This window comes from Papio anubis, chromosome 12 (assembly GCF_008728515.1).
Source record: "Papio anubis isolate 15944 chromosome 12, Panubis1.0, whole genome shotgun sequence".
In the NCBI taxonomy this organism is placed as follows: Eukaryota; Metazoa; Chordata; class Mammalia; order Primates; family Cercopithecidae; genus Papio; species Papio anubis.
The window spans coordinates 21223752-21244862 of NC_044987.1; the positions used below are offsets into that span (position 1 = coordinate 21223752).

At 43.8% G+C, this 21111-nt stretch overlaps 1 protein-coding gene across 18 annotated transcripts in view; it reads right to left on the reverse strand.

The window, feature by feature from the left end:
- Positions 1-21111, reverse strand: part of NCAM1 (neural cell adhesion molecule 1) — a 312825-nt gene that overhangs the window by 41518 nt on the left and 250196 nt on the right. For 6 of the 18 annotated variants that reach the window (XM_009187291.4, XM_009187290.4, XM_009187298.4 and 3 more), the window contains exons 8-15: positions 15418-15560; positions 8919-8948; positions 4610-4760; positions 4056-4240; positions 3617-3713; positions 3123-3293; positions 1371-1502; positions 219-233 (exon numbers count right to left, since the gene is read on the reverse strand). In XM_009187291.4, coding sequence (XP_009185555.1) covers positions 219-233; positions 1371-1502; positions 3123-3293; positions 3617-3713; positions 4056-4240; positions 4610-4760; positions 8919-8948; positions 15418-15560 — 924 coding nt within the window. The remainder of the gene's footprint in view (positions 1-218; positions 234-1370; positions 1503-3122; positions 3294-3616; positions 3714-4055; positions 4241-4609; positions 4761-8918; positions 8949-15417; positions 15561-21111) is intronic. The other 12 variants (XM_009187300.4, XM_009187296.4, XM_003910714.5 and 9 more) reach the window with 3 other exon arrangements.

A 21111-nucleotide genomic window follows, 5' to 3' on the forward strand; every position in this document is an offset into this window, starting at 1 on the left:
TTGCATGCTCTAAAACAGGAAGAGTGTTAGCCTCTTGGAGTAACCTACAGACGTTAACAACAGCACAACTAGACTAAGGTCAGTGTGGTTAGGGCCCAGACAATATCATCTACTTCAGCCTCTAGGGGACAAAAAAGGGACCAGAACTAAATTAAGAACTAGAACTAGCAGATGTTAACGCTATGGAAACAGGTAATGAGGTATGAAGAGGCACTTACGTGGAGGAGGGCTATCTGCATTTCCCATGGATGGAACACAGACGAAAAGAAAAGACAAGAGACAGACCCAAGAAAAAAAAAAAAAAAGATGTAAAAGATAATGAATAGAATCCGCAGAGCACACGGAGCTGGAAACTCAAATTATCAAATTACTTCAAATCCAGAGAAAGAAGCCATTCCTGTAGACGGAAGATGAGACAGGCTTTCCGATTTCTGGGAAGAGGTAAGGGTAGTGGGTCCCTTTGCAGGCCCCTGGCTTCAAAGAGAAGGAAGCAAAGGATTCTCCCAGGTGCATTTTAAATCCAGGGGTCAGAGAGCCCAGGGAACTCTGTGAACACTCAGGAATTTAGCTCTACGGTATCTTCTTTAGCTGGGTGGACTCAGGAGCTTCCCAGGGCAGAATCTCTGTCTGCAGAGGGGTATGACGGGAGCAGGGCTTGCCCGGAGCCTGGCTGCTGGTGGGAAGGGAGGGCACAGTGGGACAGGCGTAGTTTAAAGAAAGAGGGAATGGCAGAGGAAAACCTAGAGATCCATCCCTGAGTGGAATGAGGGGGAAGCAATTCTCTTGAAAGAGGCCATGGGGAATGCTCTTGCTATGGGAGGGAGAGGAGCAGAAAAGGCCAAGGCCAGGGCTACCTCTTCCCCTTGGCTTTGCTGGGTTTCTGCGACTGCTCACATATTCTCTAGCAGTTTCCATTTGTCTCTGACTGAATACCTCTGCTGCATCAACAATCTCACAATGCATTATGTGAACTGTCACCATCTATACCCGTGTCCTGCAAGTCAACGGGTGCTTAGGGCTTTTGTGGCCTGTCAAAAAGCAACTCTCCCAGATCCTTTGACGACCCACTCCTGGTTTTCTCCCCACTTCCTTTAATAACGTGTTGGTGCCCTCCCCGCGGCTATTTCTAACGAGCTGGACCGGCTACTATGACAGTGTCCCCAACCCCTTGGAGAAAGAGAGAATGAAGGGACTGTGTGTTAGCTGTCATGGAGAACCAGAGAACTAGGAGGTGAGGCCTCCAGGAGCAGAGGGATCTGAAAGACAAAAAGCTGTGGTCTGAACAATGACATGGGCCAGCTCAGGGTCCCCCGCTGCCCCCAGGGAGAAGAGGGTGGGCTGGGAAAAGGTGGGCAGCTGGCTTTACTTACGGACTGGCTGCGTCTTGAACTCGGAGGCCGCGCTGATCTCACCCAGCCCTTTGCCATTGAGTGCCGCCAGCCTTACGGCGTACGTTGTTTCGGGCTTCAGGCCCACAATGGTGACGATGCCCTCCATGCTGGCTGTTATGAGAATATGGGAAGGATGACAGAAGAGTGAAAGTCTGCTGTTAAAATAGTGCAGCCACTCTGGAAAACAGTAGCGAGGGTCCTCAAAAAATTAACTATAGATTTATCATTTGGTCCAGCAATTTTATTTCTGGGCATATGCATAGAATTGAAAGTCGGGACCAAACAGATACCGATAACTGGCTATCCATGTTCACAGCAGCATCATTCACAATAGCCAAAAGGCAGACACAACCCCAATGATCATTGACTGATGAATGGATACACGAAATGTGGCATATACATACAATGGAATGTTATTCCACCTTAAACAGGAAGGAAATTCTGACACATGCTACAACATGGATGAACCTTGAAAATATTTTGCTAAGTGAAATAAAATAAGCTAGCCATAAAAGGACAAATGCCATATGAGTCCACTTATATGAGGTACTTAGAATAGCCAGCTACATAGAGACAGAAAGAATGGTGGTTGCCAGGGGCTAGGGGGAGGTAGCGAATGAAGAATTAGTGTTTAATGGGTACAGAGTTTCAGTTTGGGATGATAAAAAGTTGTGGAGATGGATGGTGGTGATGGTTACGACTTAATGCCACTGAATTGTACACTTAAAAATGATGGAATGTAAAATGTATGTTATATTTTATATTAATAAAAATAACTAGAATTGATCTTTAAAAAAAAAAATCTGGTGGACAGATAGTGACATGAGATCAACCTGCCACAAAATTGGTATGAGATTTCAGAGGGAAGTTAGGAAGGTAAAGTGATTGCTTTCTTCTGGCTCCAATCCTGATTACCCAACAGCTCCTCTTGGCCCCCTGGCTCCCCCCAGAAGCTGAAGGAGTGATGGAAGCTTTCTGGCAGAACTAATTCTGAATAAAACTGCATTGGACTATATCTCTGAATGGCCGTGATACTGGTATCCTAGCCCACTCCCAATTCCACTCCAATTACCACATATGAGACCAGGATTAAAAATTTGTACAGAAACAAAACATACTTCACTGAGTTATTCCAATTAAACCCAAAAGGAGGAGTCCAACATAAGCACACACCATCCTCAGACGACCTAGGCTCAGAATTTTCACAAGAATCTTCAGTCTTTTAATCCTTAGCTTGGAAAGCTAGCACAGGACTGATTTAAGGGCAGACTTGTCCTGCTGGCTGTGCTTATTTGGTTACTATCACAATTACAAGACGGTCAGTCCCTGAGTACAGGTATCCAAGCAGGACTGGCCGGGTGTCGGCAGAGAACCTGCAGCACGGGTGACTCAAACGTGCAAAGTAGGGTGGATTGGACTCAACTGGCCACGTTCAGAACCTATGCACTGGACTCATCTGGCTGTGCTCAGAACCTATGCAAGGCTCCTGCCTGGAATGTGGTAGAGATGCCTTCATCTATCCTGGAAGGGTCGTGAGAACCAGGCTCTGAAGCACAGAGTGTGGGTTGAGGTGGCAATAGGGGCAACAACTCTACAGGCAGATGTGACTTTGACCTAATTCTGGAGGTGCAGTTCCTAATTCTGTAGGAACATGTACAGGATGGCAGGTGGGGACATCTGAGTACCAAGGCACTCGTGATCCCAATGGAAACACCGACTCCCCCAACTCACCTTCCTTGGCATCATACCACTTGGAATGCCATACTTCTTCACCCACTGCTCTCCACTCAGCTTTGTATTTGAGGATGGGCACCCCACCTGTGGCCTCTGGTTCATCAAACTGCACCTGGGCTGTGCTGGAGTATGGCTCCACCTGGTCGATGGATGGTGAAGAGGGAGTGTCTGTGGGGAGGACACATATGGAGACCCAGGTGAGCCCAGTTTGGCCCAAGACCATTAACTCCCAGTCACAAGGCACATCTCTTTCATTTCTGCTCACTCTTGGGAATCCTGTCACTGTATCCTGTCGTCCTGGCCCATGTCACCAGATGCTTCTCCCCCAACATGTCCTATGCGCAGATCCAATGACTCCCAGCTTCCCAACCCTCTGGGTTTGCTGACCCTGGCCCTTTCTTCTTCCCAATATCCTGGAATCACTCAAGTACACAAATTGGACTGGCAGGAGTAGGTGGGGGGTTGTGGCAGCTGCCGTAAGGGACACTCACCTGCTTGAACAAGGATGAATTCCAAGGACTCCTGCCCAATGCGGTTCACTGCAGTACAGTTGTAGTTTCCAAAATCATTTTCAGAGTCCGGGGTCACCTTTAGAAGAAGAAGCTCTTGGGTTACAAGTGTTCCATGGGATGGTCACAGACTCAGATCTTTATTTACTGGATTAAGTGAGTAAAAAACAGAACTAGTAAAGTACAAATCATTAGCTCCAGCCCAGCCTTAAACAAGAGAAAAGAATAGCAGAGGGGCTCATGGGAGAGGCACATTCAGGGAGGGGACTGGTAGAGTGGGCGAAGGGGAGCTGAAAAGAGGCCCAGTGTCTTCTCTAGCCCATGTCAGAGAAGTAGGAGAGAGGACTTGAGCTGCATTTTAGAGCCCATCTAGAGTCAAACTGTGCTTTCTCTGCTCTGCCCCACCCCCATCCTGACTCACCTCCAGATAGCTGGCAGAGGGGGTGTTGTAGATCTTGATATTGCTGTAGTTGGAGCTTGGCAGCAGCTGCCCATCCCGAAACCATGAGATCGTGGCACTGGGATAGGCAAATACCTCGCAGGTGATGTTCACCTGGTTCCCCTCCCAAGTGTACACAGCCACAGGACCCTGTAGCTTCGGGGCATCTGCAATAAATAACAGTGACTCTCAGGATCACTGCCACGATCATGAAGCCCCCATATCCTGTCTCCTGGCACTGGGAAGGCAGGTGTGCCCTAAAGCAGAGCTAGTGCCTGGTATAGTAGAGGTCAGGGCCGTTTTAGAATTCCTGTGTACAGCATGGGAAGACTCAAGGGCACAGCAGGATTGTAAGAAGCCTGGAGATGGTGTGTGGGGGGTGGCTTGGGAACAGAGCTCTGAATGGCCCAGAGCCAGCTGCAGGGAACGTGAGCAGAACTCATAGGGTGCAGGTAGGTCCTTGCTGCTGTTTTCCTCTCTCATCCTGATCCTACCTTGCCCCTCCCCTCCCACATCCTTCCCCATTTATTCCTCACATTGCACTTCAAGGTACATGGACTGGGAGTCCTGGCCGATGGTGTTGCTGGCGGTGCAGATGTACTCTCCGGCGTCAGTGTACTGGATGCTCTTCAGGGTCAGCGACGACACACGGGCATGGCTGCGCACCACCATGTGCCCATCCAGAGTCTGCCGGGGGGAAAGGGAGCATGTCAGAGCCCGAGGCAGAGCGGAGGGCAAGAGTGCTATAGCAGGATGGGGTCTAGGAGACTAGGCCATTGCTTGTCTGTGACCCGTCTCTCTTCCTCTCTCCTCTCTGTGTCAATGGCTTTCTTACTTTAGGTACCATCTAATGGGGGAGGCTCTGGGAAGCAGCATGAGAACTTGGGAGTATCCGAAACAGAAAATGAGACTCAGTTATGTCAGGCAGCCTGATCTAAGTGCCAAGATTGGTTTGGGGCTAGGTTCCCCAAGATGACTTTGTTTGGGATGTCTAAAATGGAAGCAAAGCCTCCAGCCAGCAGATACTGCAGCAGCAGCAGCAGCCCTACCTCATGAGATGCTGGGAAAACTGCATTGCCACCCTGTCCTTTCTGTCTGTCCACTTGCCAGTTCCACGGTGCATGTACCCGTAGCAGGACATTCCAAGTGCCCAACATAAGAAATTATTAAAGAAATCCTTATTTCTGCAGATGCCTCTTTCCTGGATGCTTAAAAGTGAAATAATCCCATGTAAAAACAAGCCAAACAACTCAAAGATCAGGAGCCACCGCACTGGAAGGGAGAGTAACTGGGTTCTCTCTCCAGGGACAGTGGTACAGAGAGTCCTAGGCAGGTCTGGGATCCTTGACACCTCGGCCACCACCATTTTATAGTCCTTGATACAGCAATGGGCTTCCTAAAGCTCTGGAATTATAATGATTGGTCAAAAAGAGAATCAGTACATGGTCCTTAGGCAATGGGTACTGGAGTATTTCCAAGCGGATTTTCCCCTTGACATTCTAAGTAAAATGGTTGCTGGCCCAGGAAGAGTCTACGCATGTGGCCTAACTTCAGATTCTCAGGAAAGTTAGTGATCTGGAGAAAAGGTCTTGTTCTGTGCGGGCTGGGCCCTCTTGTCTCCAGTATATGATGTTCTGTGGGGATGGACAGGAGGTTATATTCTGCACCTGGCATCTGCCATCCCATGCATTGGGTCTTTAAAGAATGACAGAACCATTGGCTTCGGGTTCTTTGGATACGCCGATGTGGGGCTCTGAAGCCCAGAACTGCAATGTCATACAGCAGCCAGAGTAGGAAGCTCACAAGAAAGGCATCACTGGCCTTGTTCAGCAGTCTCAGCAGATTTACCACGAGAAGTCCCTTGGACCATCACTGACAGATCTAGTCTATTCTGGTCATCTCAGCCCCTCGCATTTCATGTCTGGAAGCTGAAAAACAACTCTAGCAAGAAGACAGAAGAGCCAAGCAAAGTCATGACTGCCTACTGCTGCGCGTGCCTCCTCCCTGGGATGAGTTCTCTGTTGCTCTGCTTTGATCTACAAATCTGGGATACTGGTTGGTTGAAAGATGCATCCCAGGAGATGCCACACATTAATGAGAGATGACAACAAACAGGTGTGGAGCACTTCGCTAGAAAGCCTCGTGACACCCAGTTTGTTGGGGATACTGGAGTTTTGAGGGGTGACAATGCTGATACATTCCAGGGCTATTTTCATACGTCATACACACAAGTCTTTACCTGTGAGTCTAGAATAGTGGCCTTGAGAGCATGAGGCCATCTCTGCAGGTATCTCTAAAGGGCTGTGCTGACCTGCTTGTCTCTCCTACTTGTCCAAACAAAGCAGGACTGAAGGCAGAGGGAGCTTAAGGACAACCCCTGGCCTTTCTGGTGATCTCTGTGATATCAACCAGCAACTGAACTAAAATTCTTTGTGACACAGACCAGACTTGTCCTGGGGCTGCCACACACAAACTTGGAAATTGAACCATACTCTTCCGGAAGTCAAGAGAACATTTCCATAAGGAAGAGATGTTGTAACAAAAGAGGCAGAGAAACTAATGTAGGCAAGAATAGGACCTTAACGACAACAAAGCAGGGGATATTCCGAGTCTTTACTTGGAATAATCTAGAAAATGGTTGAAGAGAAGCTTAGAAAACAGTTGCATGGAGAGCCATGCTTTTTTTTTTTTTTTTTTTTTTTTTTTGATCTCTATCTAGTTTCTTTCAGCAAATTTCTCCATGTGGAAATTTCTCTTGTTTAATGATGTCCACAGACCAGCCTTCTAAAGAGAATTCTTATTTTGCAGTAGGCTCACTACAGATTTGGTGATGGAATTATCTGCCAGAAGCCCAGTTCTCCCTTTGAGGATACAAAGATAGACTCCAGTGTCATTAGACTATCTTCCCCTGAAATGCTTTTACTCTGGCTCCTACACAGCTTCAGGGAGTGCCACCTACCAGCCATCCAGACAAAAAGTATGCTGACCGCCCAGGCTGCAGCAGAAGGAGCAGATGAGCTCTGGGTAAGTATGAAAGATATTGATGGCAAGAAAACTCCTTTTTTCCCCAAAAGTATGAAGAGTAATGATAATTATTCTTCTCATCAAAACGTTTTTGTCTCCCTCCTTCCAGGTAAAAGTGCTAACGCTTTTAGAACTTACAAAATGAAATTGGCCATAACCCGAGCCTTCTTTTGCACTCATCTGGACTTATGGTCTTCATCTCCGAATGAGACAAACAGGAGAGAATGGAACTTCTGAGCCCTAGGGGCAGCATCCACTTGAAAGTCAATTATGTCCAAAGTAAGACACTCACGATAAGGACACTTCTGAAAAACGGAGTGAGGTGTCTGCTTTCCTGGGAGTAAACCTATTACTTCCACTTACAATAATAATTCTCTTAACATCTCCTTAATACTCCCTGATAAGTCTCACCTCCTCCTCAACCAGGTCTAAATGAGAATGACAAGGAAAGTTGTATGAGGCCAAGCAGAATGAGATCTGTAGCTGCTTAAGAGTGGTTGATAATTAACCCTTCTTCTCTCTCTTCCCCAGTCCCAGTGGGTCCATGACTTTTGGACAATAAAGCACCCAACCTGTGACAGCACTAAGTGATTCCTGTGCCACAGGCGGGAAGCATCTCAGTGAGGATGTGCACTTAACAGTCATCCCAGTGACAGGGAGGAGGAAGGTCTTATACACAAGAAGTTTAGAATGAACCGAATTTGACAATGGCAGCCTGTTCATGTGCAGAAACTAAGATCAGTGCCTGGGGACAGGCAGTCAACTTTTAAATATTAAACAGCATATCAATATGGATGGCCTTGACCTGAACACATGAGTTATATGTTATGGATAATTATCATTTCTGAAAGATTAAGAGGATAGATTTACCAAATTAAAATCCAGAATCTATAGGATCATCATGTTCTGCATTTATAGCATTACACGATCAAAGCCCCATCTGGATAAAAGGCAAAGGCTACTTTAAAAAAGTCCTTAGAGATTAGATCCTTGAATCTCATCTGAAGTCTACTGGTTTTATTTTCACTGTATGTCACTTCATATAAATCAGGTAAAAAATTATAGGCATGATCATAAGTAGGGTCTTGAGATGTGGCAGTCAAGGTCTAAAGATTAATATTTAGCTTCAGTTTTCAAACTAAGTCTCACATTATCCAAACTGAAGCAATGAGTCAGAGAAATTTCAAAGGCTAAATACTACTGACTTTAAAAAACATAAAATCATTTGTACTACATCATTCTAATCTCATACATTTAATGGTCTATGAAAGTAATGGAGATATGTTTAGCAATTTGGGAAAACCAACGAGAGATGTCATTTGCATTGCTTTTGAGATGAAACTTGACATGATAATTTACCAAGACTGATTATTATATAATAAGTGAGCAACAAGATGAGTTGAGCTGGAAAGGAAAGGGAGGAGTGGGTTTTTAGATCACTAACTCTGCGACTTTATGGTCCAGAGCCACATCAACCATGTGAGTCAAAAAACTTTCATCATTTCAAAATGCCTGGCCTGGGAATTGGGGGCAATTTATTTCTATCGGTATAATTACCTGGATGTGATTTTACCAGCACCAGCAAGAGAATAAGATCCAGTTTTAGGAAATAATATGGATTTGTTCATCCACTCCCAACACAGCTTGCTTGCTCATCCTAAAATGATACTATTGCTAAGTAATGTCTACCACTATCGACCTAATCTTTAATCTAGCTAAATGACTAATTAGTTTAGCATGTCTGGTTATTAAACTGCAATGGTGAGTTAAACTGTAATGCTTTCAAAACTAAAGACTGGCTAGTGGTCAGGCAAGCTATACCTCTTGCTTCTCTGGTCGAGTCCACGAAGCCTGGAGAGAACAAGATATAAAACACAACAAGAAAGCAGTAAAATTTTACAACATGTTGCTTTAGAGAATGTATCACACTGCATTCCGTGCACATGCAGCTTTTCTTTAATTCAGAACTTTTTCCAAGGCCCACTTTCAATGGTGTGTTTATTACACAATTTAATTTAGGATTTAGCTTATGTCCAGCTTTTTTTCCCCCTTAGGCACTTTAAAATGTATAATTCAAAAGGTTCAGGCTTTCCTAATCTTTGGTATACCTAGATATGAATACCAGTAGGACCAGACTGCTCTTGTTCCAAAATACCTTAAATATTGTTCACAGTATTTCATGATATGACTAGTTCTAACCACATTATCTAGAGATACTTAGAGAATAGGTCTCCTCCAGCCAGGCGTGGTAGCTCACGCCTGTAATCCCAGCACCTTGGGAGGCCGAGGCGGGCGGATCACGAGGTCAGGAGATCGAGACCATCCTGGCTAACACGGTGAAATCCCATCTCTACTAAAAATACAAAAACAAAAAAATTAGCCGGGCGTGGTGGCGGGCACCCGTAGTCCCAGCTACTCAGGAGGCTGAGGCAAGAGAATGGCGTGAACCCGGGAGGCAGAGCTTGCAGTGAGCGAGATAGTGCAACTGCACTCCAGCCTGGGCAATGGAGCGAGACTCTGTCTCAAAAAAAAAAAAAAAAAGAATAGGTCTCCTCCTTCAGATTTTATAAGGCAGCTTATCATAAATATACTAATGCCATTTAATGCTCATGCATTTTATAACTCTTTGCATGCATTCTGTGAAAATCAAATTTTTATTGCCAAAAAGGAACAAAGCAAGGAGCAGAGAGGTACACTAGGAATGAGAAGTATGAAGTCCTTGAGACCAGGAGTCAGGAAGCTTTGAGGATACCAAATGGAAGTGGTTGTGGGAGGGCTCCGGTCCTTAACAGCAGAGAATGCCCAGATGGTATGCGGGCTCCGGCATGTACCATCTTCATCAAACATGGCATTCCATTCACAAGTTGGCATTCGCAAGCCAACCCAGGGACACAGGGGTTAGGGAATTTTCCACCCACATCTAGATTTTTTTATTTCTCCAGCACTTGGAAATCTATTCTCCTTACAGTTTATCTGTTTTTCATACTAGGATTCAAAGATATGACAGCTGCATTGTTCTTTTTATTACATGGCAAGACTGCCTGATTGTCTCTGATGTTCAGATGGAAAAAGGATAGAAAAGACGCCAGAATCATAGCAACGCAATCCAGGGAATGCAAATAAGTTAGCAAACATTTAGTAAGAGTCCACTAAATGCAAGGAACTTCTGTGAGAAATGAGATGGAAATATCGAGTTATGTCACATGATGTGGGAATGAAGAAGAAGGTGAGAACAGAGGAACGTGCAGAGACCAAAGGAACGGTGGGCCAACATGTCAAATGTGCTTGCCAATTCCACATCACTTAGAAGCTTGTCGGTTACATGCCAGGGCTGCAGGAATCAAGATCTTTCTTTTGAGAGACTCTATCACATTGAGTTGTATGTTTTTTCAAATCTGATTATTCTTGTGTCTCTCCCAAATCACTATGGTTCTGTGGCTTTTAGAATAAGTAGTTGCTAGTAACACAAAGCTTCCAGTGACACAACCTCTTACTTTTGTGCCTGGTGGATTGATAGGAAATATCTTGGCCCTAACCATTTGGTGAACGTGTGACCCACATTAAGACAACCTGATATGCAAATGTACACACTTATGAAATAAATCAGGGTATGATTAGTAATCCTCCCAAAATTGTTCTAGGTTGTTTTGATATTCATATTTTATTGTCTTACACACAAGTCTGTAGGAATATGTATATAAAACAAAGTGAAGCATTTCTATAATTTTCTTATGTATTCTATTATTCATGTGCCCACATACTGGTTAAACCTGACTCTGATTGCTCAATGCAGTTGTCTTTTCCAGTGTTTAAAAGCAGGCCCTGAGTTTGCACTGAATGAGGAGTTTTTTCTGGTGAAAAGGAAATTCCAGCTTCCAAAGAATCCAGAACTTCAAAAGTTCTCTTACTTGTGGGATATTCTGTTAGCCTAAGATTCAAGATTCACGGAATGCTTTTCATTTTTCCTATCTCTTCTGATCTCAATTCTTCACTGCTCTTCTTTCCTTAATAAGGCTTTATAGGCCTTTCTTTGTCAGCCATTTCAAAGGCATAGAGATGTTCAAAGAGGCATATGATGGATTTTTTTCTGCCAGGGATAGAGTATGTAAATCATCATCTGTGGGTCTCAGGCAGTACGTAAATGACACCTGGAATGTAGCAGCACTCACTCAAACACCTGGCAATATTTAAAAGGAATCTGGGCAGGATGAGTACTGACATAACACAGATGCAGAAGCTTTCTGAGGCATCACAATGACTTTCATACAGATGATCAAACTGACCCATCATGACGGTCAACTTTTTTGGTCAACGTAATAGTAACTACTAAGTAATGCATCAACTTTTGGACAGCTGATCTATCTTAATGATCTCGATGACCCAAACAATTAGGTACCCTAGCTATTATCAGTTGTTGAGCTAACCCAACTCAACGAGCTGAAGCTTAACTGATTGGTAATGGTCATTCTCAGATGAGTGATTAGACTCAATACAGAGACATGATCAAAGGTAGAGTGTGACCTGAATTCAGGCTCATTGTACTTGTTTTTGCTTATCTCCCCCCTTCTTTTATAATGAACAAGAACCATTGGTGTTCCATTAGAAAGTCAATAACCATATGTCTGTGGTTGAATGCCCTCTTTTCCACCTCTTCCCTTAAGAAGACTAATACTAGACTACACTCAGCAGTGAAGCAAAACACAAAGCTGCTTTAACTCACTTACATTGTAACTAACTTTATTAAAGGAATCATTGAACCTTCCACTAAAGTAATACAAACCATGAGAGAGCACTGTGGCACCGTGGCATCAGGTGGCCTACCTTCTCAGCCACCGAGCCAGAAGGAAGCCATTGTGGCAGTCCAAGGGCTCTGTACTTGACCTTGTTTTAGTCAACATTTCTATCCGTGACTTGGACAAAGATATTGCAAATAAGTGTTCAAACAAGGTTGGAAGCAACAGCTAATACAAATGTTAGATGACGACTGCATTGGAAGACTATTGAACTGCCTGCTCTTTGCTCTTGGGCTCTGTGCTTAGGCTGGGATCCCCACTGACTGCTCTACTTCTTTACTTTTAATATACACATGGGTTGAAGTGCCCCGGACACACAGATTTCTAGGGTGAATTTCTAATGACAGTCAGTCCTGACTGGTTACAAAGATGGACTCAAACAGTCATTCTCAAGCCAGGAGGTGTTTGTATGTGTCATAGTTTTAGTAAAAATTAGAGGTGGTTACTGGCATTTAACAGGAAGGGGACTAGAAATGCTAAGTTTCTTGCAATGCATAGTACAGTCCCAGTGAAGGACGCCTCTTCCCAAATTGCCACCATGACCCTGTTGAGAAGCACTGGGTTGCAACACACAAAATGCAATTTTTAACATAAATAAATATAAAATTCTGCAATATTGGTTAACCAATCAATTGCATAAGAACAGGATAGGTGATATGTGGCTTAAATGGGGTTCATGTAAAAAAAGACCTGAGCATTTTAGTTGACCACAAGCTCAATACGAGGCAACAGAATAAGAAGACTGTTAAGAGCTAATGCTCCTTTACCTGCATGATGGCATCCACATCAAAGAGGCAACGGCTCTCCTGAAGTCTGCATTAATTACGCTGAGCACAGCAAAATTTTAGGGGAGCGCTAGTGAACTGAAACTATGCAGCATAAGACAACCAGAAAGATAAAAGGTATGGAAACTATGACATATGAGAAATAGTGAAAATAACTGGTGTGTTCAAGGTAAGAGGAGTGGACTGGAGGAAAGTCGAAGAATTTTTAATGGCTCTCATGCAAAGGACTGAGTGGCAGAGGCTGGGAGGACTAAGCAAAGGAAGGGGCAGGGTAGCAGCTCATTCTGCTCTTCAGCATTGGCCAACTCCCCTGCAGAGGACTGATACCATCACGTTTCAGACAGGGACCGACTGGCTTCCTGGCAAGAATGCTAGGCCACGGTGCCAGGCGAGACTGAATGACCTCAAAAGGTGCCTCCCGAACATCTATGATTTTAGCATTTTACGTGATCTAAATCTCAGGAGGCTTCTTTACCTGACCAATTAGATACAATCATCTATTCTCGTTTGCTTAGCATATCACCCTGATTTTAAAAAGAAAATGGTTGTTTTCCACTCCTACAATTACAGCGACGCTAGTAATCTTGATTCCTAATTATATAGAATGCAACTTCGGATGGAGGAGAACATGAGGAGAGGCTGCCAAAGTAAAAATGAAATGTATTTTCTGTACTCCAACCAGTCATGAACAGCCCATATTTGTTTTCTTAATTATTAGCTATCCACAGTGTAAGATGGACAATATGCCTCTTTGATGTCAATATATAATTAACAGAAATGGCAAATTTTCTTATATAGAGTTTCACTCAGGCAAATATGTCAGTCCGGTGTCACATCACTAGCTGATTTGGAGGACTTGTTTTAACACTGATTTACTCATGTTCCAATAAAGTGAACTTGAAGGCAAGTAAAAGAAATACAATACAACCAATGTGGCTGGACTGAAATAACGATCTAAGATTAAGACAAATGATCTATAGCGATAGCAGAATTACATAAAAAGTAGTCACTACTAGGCTTGAGACAGTCTCTGCTGGACACCTGTCTCCATATTTAGCAAGTATGAATGTGTATTAGTTCCTGGCTATTATTCTCATTCTAGAAAAATGAAATCATAGCTACAAGCCAGAAGTGCCAACCTATTAAAGAACCTCAGTAGGCACAAATCTTAATAACCTTTCTGGTCTAGATTGGCTGTTGAGCTATTCCTAGAAAAGATATAGAATTCAAAAGCATCATTCATCTGAGGCAGATATTATTTCTGTCCTTCACTGTAGGTCAAAGATATACACTGGGTCACTCTGGACAAAAATCTACTTTTAAGCTAATGTAGAAAGATCTGCCAAGCAGCAGCCTTGTGGTTTAAGCCCTGAAATGTACATTCAATCCGCATAACACACATGAGTGGGGCTGAAATCTTAGCTGAGGGTTTAATTCTAATGTTGATAAAGAAAGTATCCAAGTAAACACCACATCTCTTAATCTAGCTGGTTTTCACAGTATCAAACAGCATATGTGAGTTTCAAAAATATTTAGCAGTTCCTCAGTAGACTTTTTGTTAAGTTGAATTTAACTCTGGAGGTAAAGGTTGCAAAAAATAATAGGTTATTTGGAAGAGCAATTTCTGTTCCATTTGATGCAGTTTTGTTTTCTATTAGTGGGAAAGAAATCAGCTCCTCAAATGCAAATCCCAAATTTAGCTCTGGTATTTCACACTATCCCTTTCTGGCTTTATTTGAGTTTACTCTCTCTAGAGATTTCCTTTGGGCAGGCAGAAGAGTGAAGATCTATCATTTTTGACATTCTGATCAGTAAGCAGTCCATTATAAATGTTCTGTAAGGCAAGGCCATTACTACTGAATAGGTGACAAAACCTGGGATAATGAAAACAGAGCCCATTACTACAGGATATACGAGATGAGATTGGAGAAGTACCATAAGAGGGTTTAAGTTGCATTAAAACCAAGCTTTTTCCTCCAACTTTTGGCCCACTCAATAATCAAGGGCTGTATGATGTGGGGTCACCTCAGTTTTTATATATTGTCAACAATGAAGTATCTTTCTGGTGGCCTATAAATCCATGGACTTTAAAGCTCAATCTTTCCCACCATTTTGATTTGCCAGGAAGGTTGCTACAATGTTCTTAAACCCTCCATAAATATATTGAAAAACCAGGATGTAATCATCACTTAGAAACTGCTAAATATTTTTGCCTTTAGAACAAAATGATATCCAAATGTGACCAAGAACACAGGCAGACACAATGGCAACCAAGCATTTGTGCATAAGTGCATATATAGCATGAGTATACAAACACAAGAAAAAGAATTAATAGGTTCATTTTGAGCCTGATTATTTCTGGGAGATCTCTCCTAGGGTGCTCTTGAGATGATGACAATGTCACCTGGTGCACCTAGGACATTGCTTTCTCTTTGTTCCCTCACAGCTCCATAACTCGGGGATTGAAAATCACCATTGCCTCCTCCCCAGAACATCTAACTTGAGCATGGCCATACATCACGCCCCCGCCAACCTGTCCAAGGAATTGTGCCTATTCCATTGCAAGGGGATGCTGAGCAGGCCATGTCCTGCAGGCTCGGGGAGGGAGGCCCCGGGATCTGGCTGTGGCCTCTGGTGACCATAACCCATCTCCCAGCTCACCAAAGAGAACTGGGCACGAGCAGACTCAATCTGCTTTGAGTCTGCATTCCAAGGCCCTGAAACTCCTGGGCAGCATGATACCTTTTCTTCGCTGCTGATGTTCCGGGTAGAAGTCCTCCAGGTGATGGAGGGAATGGGGTCTCCAGAGGCTTCACAGGTAAGAGTGACCTGCTCCTCCAATTCCATGGCAGTCTGGTTCTCTACGTATGTGATTTTGGGTTTTGCTGAAAAGACAAAACATTTCTCTGAGTTTATCTAATTACTGAGCTTTCTGGGTTTCAACGATGACACGCACCTATCCAACAAAGGTTATCTATCTGCTAAGTACAAGACCCTAGTCTAGGTGTTTTAGGAGATACAGACCTGACTCCCCAAGGTTTACAATGATGTAGGCATGTGACAACACAGAAACCATAATAAATAAGAAATATCCTATCGACTAAGAGTGATAAGGGCAAGGAATGCAGGAGGCACGACGCAGCAGAAGAGTGCCTTCCTGGATGGAGCCTTCAAGAGGAGATGGCTTTGGAGCTGGGCCATGAGATTTTCAGCAGGTGGAACTCTAGGGTGGAGATGGAGTCATTTGAAGTGTAGGAAACTGATTGAATAAAAGCAAAGAAGCAAGAACATATGAAGAGATGGCTGGGAAGAGAACAGTGTGGCATGAGGCACAGGAAGCAGAGGCTGGATGGCTGGAATTTTACCTGGTGCCTGGTGGAGGCCCACAGACAGCATTTAATCAGCGACACAAAAGCTTTTGTATTTCAAGAAGGTTAACCTAGGGACATTTCAGGAAGCGTTGGACTAGAGAAAACTTTGAGGTGGGAAAACCAGTTTGGAAGCCCTGGCAATGACCCAGATGTGCGGTAACGCTGGATTCTGAACGAGGTCGTTCGAGAGGAAAGAGCAAAGAGCAGCTTTCAGACAGATGCTGGAGTGGAGGAAGGTTCAGTAAGTGGCAACTGAAGAGAGGGCAAGGAGGGGTGAGAAGAACCAAAAGGAGCAATAAGAAGGAGTCCAAGTGACTCGGAGTCTTAACGACTGGGAGAATGGTATCAGCATTAACTCAAATGAAGAAATCAGGCAAGGAACTGGATGGGGGCTCTGGGGTGGGCTCAGGATGGGAAGGAGATGAGTTGAGATGAGTTCATTTTCCAAATGTTTTGGGTAATGCAAGAAAACACAAGCATTCCAAAGCTAAGTTAAATGTTAAAACATTAGAGAAAATTGAATTTTCCCAATTTAAAACAATTATGCTCTGAAATCGCTGAACTTTGTGTGGAAGAGAAAAGATAACACTGCACAAATGTAACTTATTTTGTGAATAAAGGAAAAGGCCAGGCTATGGAAACAAACAAATGAACCAAAAAACCCCAAGAGAATGATAGCTAGTTTTTGAAAAGACTACATTTGCTTTATATTCAAATTCATACAGTAACCCTAAGTAGGCGAATAAATGACTGCCTATATATATTCTCCATGTTGAGGTCTTTGATGCTGATTTAATAAACAGAAAACAATAACAGAACTATACACTTTTTGTTACAAATGCCTGCTTCTACATGAAATCACCTACATAGTTCAAATATTTGCCTAAAGGTAATGCATACTAACAGCCTGTTTAGCAAATCCTTTTTTGATGGATAGCACATAGGCACATCTCAATCCAATTTGGCCAAATGTTCATAGATTTCAGTTGATGGAGTCCACATGAATGAGGTTAAACCTCGTAGGTCTCCCTATTGTGTCTTCCTCGATAGATATGATTTTCGAGAATATTACAACTTGTATTGGAAGGAATATGTGCTAAGTGCCATTGACAGGGAAATTTTAGAGGGCAAAGTAAAATAAAGGTAAAATAAAAGAAACATGAAAAACAAAAAAGGCTAATAAAATAAAATAAAATAAAGGTAAAATAAGAGCTGAATCTCTATATTGTAAAAGTCACAGAATAAAAAAATTAAAAAAAAAAATTCAGCCATATAACTGAATCCGCTAAACTCAACAGTTGTTTTGAGGTCCGGAGACAATCTCAGGAAGGTTGAATTTGGGGCCTCTTAAAATCTTGTCAGACTCTGAGATCTGGACAGTGTTTTGCTGACCTTCTCCTGACCTGCGGTACTTTGTCACGGCAGCCGAAGGTTAACAGAAGACAGGCAAGGGTCAGTTGCCATCTATTAGTATTTGGCCTTGGTGGCTCCATTTCCCAGATGGCTACAGAAGGTGCATTGTATGACTCCTTAGAAAAAAGGCAAACCATATTCTTATTAAAACATGATCATGGCTAATTTTGTAGAGTCTACAGAGTGCTGTGGGAAGGAAGGCAAGCTTCCCACTGATAACTTAATTCTCTATTACTCTAGAAGCAGTGCTACTGTCAGAACTAATTCAGAAAGCTCAGAATGCCACCTTAGAAGAAGACAGTGATATACATAATTTATTGTCTAAATTGGGACTCTCTTGAGAGTGACATGAAAGGCTCTAAATAATTGCACCAGGACAAAGGGCATTAGTAGGCCAACAGGGACAAATGCTGGGTCACCCTACTGAAAAGATTTCCTCCCTCTGCATTCCAGCATCTAGAAGAATCTCTCCGGGTGTCATCTTCCTATACCCCCTGCCCTCTATTAATTAACCTCTCTTATGAGTTCTTGACTTTTGGATCCCTGTTCTATTCTCCACCTGCCTCCATGGGCCTTAGTGCCTCAGACTGTTCTACTGCACCTTTCCCCATATTTCCTCCTGTGAGTTTTCCAAGAATGCTTTCCACTAAGAGGCAGCCTTGTCTAGTCCCACTCCAGTTCATGCTCCTACAACCCGAAGAAGAGCCCTGAGGCCCCTGCGTCCTTGAACAAAGAGGTTGGACACTATGCTATGGGGCATGACCAGGTGCACCTTCTTTCAGGCTGCTGCTTGTCCTTTGCTGTAACCCTCAGGGGCTGCTTGAGACACAGGGCTCCTAGCCACTGGTGAACTTGCCTCAGTCACAGAAGCATGAGACCTCAAGAGCATTTACATGAGCATCAAAGGAATCAATACAGACAAAACTTCTTCAGAGGCATGCATGTGGACAGCAGTAATGAGAATTCACTGCCAAATTTAAAGGACGAAAGGATGCACCTACTTAGTAAAAGGAGCATCTAGCTAATAACTAAGGCAACATGTGCTAGAACATGTCTTTTTCTTAGGAAAGAATGATGCCACTTAGATACAAATGATGTCATAAAGTCCCTAATTGAGATATGTCCCGTACATACTGATGGACATCCCTTCTTGAAGCCACAGGACTTCTGGGCTTTTCTTTACTATCTAAGCTACAGGCTTCCTCCCTTTTCTACCTCATTGCTGTAGACTCTACTCCCACTTAGGGAACCTGCCCCATTTCTCCCCTAGCAATGGTCCACGATGGCAAGTTGGAAGGGGATGGAGAAGGAATAAAAGGGTGGAAGAAGATGGAGCCCTAACCAGCTGGTCCCCCCTAGGTGGCTCCCTAGCCCTGTATTAGTCTCTTCAACCAATGGGGAGGCCAGTGGAGGAGGAGAGAAAGGAGGATGAGAACGGGAGGTGGATGGGAAAAGGTGGTGGAGAGGAGGCACCAGGTTCCTTCAGGGAGGCTGTATGAACGCAACTCAGACTATGACAGGGGAGGATTCCCGTTCTGAGTGGACTCAGTGTCTACAAGTCTATGATTCCTGCCCTGTCTCTTTGGGAGCCCGGCCATCTCTTCTCTGTTTGTCCCACTATGCTCCCTATTCTTCCAGCTGCAGTTTTGGGAAAGAAATTGTGAAATGTGTATGTGTGTGTGTGTGTGAGATGAAGAGGGGTGTATGTGTCCAAGGTGGGGGGTGGGAAGACAAATCTTGTCTTAGCAGTTTCCCCCCCCCCCCACTCTCCCTGCCTCATGACCTCCTTCCGTCGACCTGGCCCACTCTCTTCCCTCTACCATGGTCCCACATGGCCCTGCAGTCACTGCTCTGGGGCAGCCATCACCACCAGAGAGGCCTGGAAGAGAAGCTGAGATCTGTTCATGCCCAGCCAAGTTGGGACTGGGTTGCTTTTGCAGAGAAACCATGAGCTACCTGGTGGTGCAGGCAGAGTGCACTAATTCTAGTTTTGCCAGACACTCCCTATATAATTCAGATACAATATGTGTTCTGTTGGGTTTTGTGGAGTTAACAACCATCACTGTTAGATTAGAGAAGGGACTTAGGAGCCACCTGCCTCGGTCTGAATCCAGAGGCACCTCATCCCTCTGGGATCAGGTTCCTCCTTTGTAAAACGGGGATAATAATAAAACCTACATCATAGGGGAGTGATGAGGATTAAAAGAGTTAACTTACAGATAGCACTTCACAGAGTGCTTGGCACATTATAGATGTTCTGTTTGTGTTTGATATTATTATTATTATTACTTTATGGAGTTAAAGTCTAAAATAATATCCAAAAAACAGGTGATGATCGTGTCTCCAGGCTTATCTCCCTGCCACATATGTATGTTTGCTTCATCACATAGAACTAATGACAGTTCCTCCATTTATTCAATCTAGTGCCTACTGTATGCGGGCTACTGTTTCAGGTGCTGGGGATGTATCTGTGAGTAAAACATACACAGCCTCTGTCCACAAGAAGCTCCCATTCAACACAGCCTGTGCTTTTCTTGCCTCTGTGCCTGTGCCCAGGCTGCCTAAAATTCTCATCCACTCCTTCAGCTGGGTAATTCCTACTTATGAAATAGTACCTTTTAATGACTTCTGTAACTTGCATCACACAGGACCAGAGAACTTGCTTCCTACAAAACACTGTGCGTATTGCTATTATGAAGTCATAACAACGTATTGTCGTTTCAAATTTCAGCATTGACTATCTACATTAGCCTGTGAACCTACTGATGAGAACAGAGTCCACGTTATTCATCTTCTAAACTTGGCAATGACTGAGTCCATAGCAGTCACTCAAATGTTGCTGACTGACACTGACTATTGTAACGTTTATGCTTATCCATTTATCTCCCTCTTTGTGCTTCCCAGGGTCAAGGAATGATATCCTACTCATCTCTGTAGCCCCTCTGTCCAGCAACAATGGTGATCAATACACATTTATTAAATGAAGAGATGAACAAATGCATCTATCTTTTTCTATAATATAGAAAAACTTACTAAAACCATAGTGATTGGGGAAGATCAGTCTGAATTCAAGAAAAGACTTTCAAGAATATTTTTCATGAAGTTTAGCTTTCACTCTCAAATACATACAGTTAACTTGAACCAAACTGATAGCCTGTTTCTAAACCCAGCTGTTTACTACTGAATAACTAGCAGACCATTTGCATATAAAGTCTTGATTTTCAAGGGTCTGTGTTTATGAACAGTTCTCCTGATCAGGCTGAATAAGCAGGTCCTAACCCTGATTCCCGGGTGCACATTTTAACGACCTGGGGGCTCCATGCACCAGAGCTGCCCCTCAGACTGGCACCTCCTCAGCAGCGCTGTCTACAGTACACCAGTTTATCTGTGTGCTTTGTTTTTTTTTTTGAGACGGAGTCTCGTTCTGTTGCCCAGGCTGGAGCACGGTGGCACGATCTGGGCTGACTGCAAGCTCCGCCTCCTGGGTTCACGCCATTCTCCTGCCTCAGCCTCCCAAGTAGCTGGGACTACAGGCGCCAGCCACCACACCCGGCTAAGTTGTTTGTATTTTTTAGTAGAGATGGGGTTTCACCGTGTTAGCCAGGATGGTCTCGATCTCCTGACCTCGCGATCCGCCTGCCTTGGCCTCCCA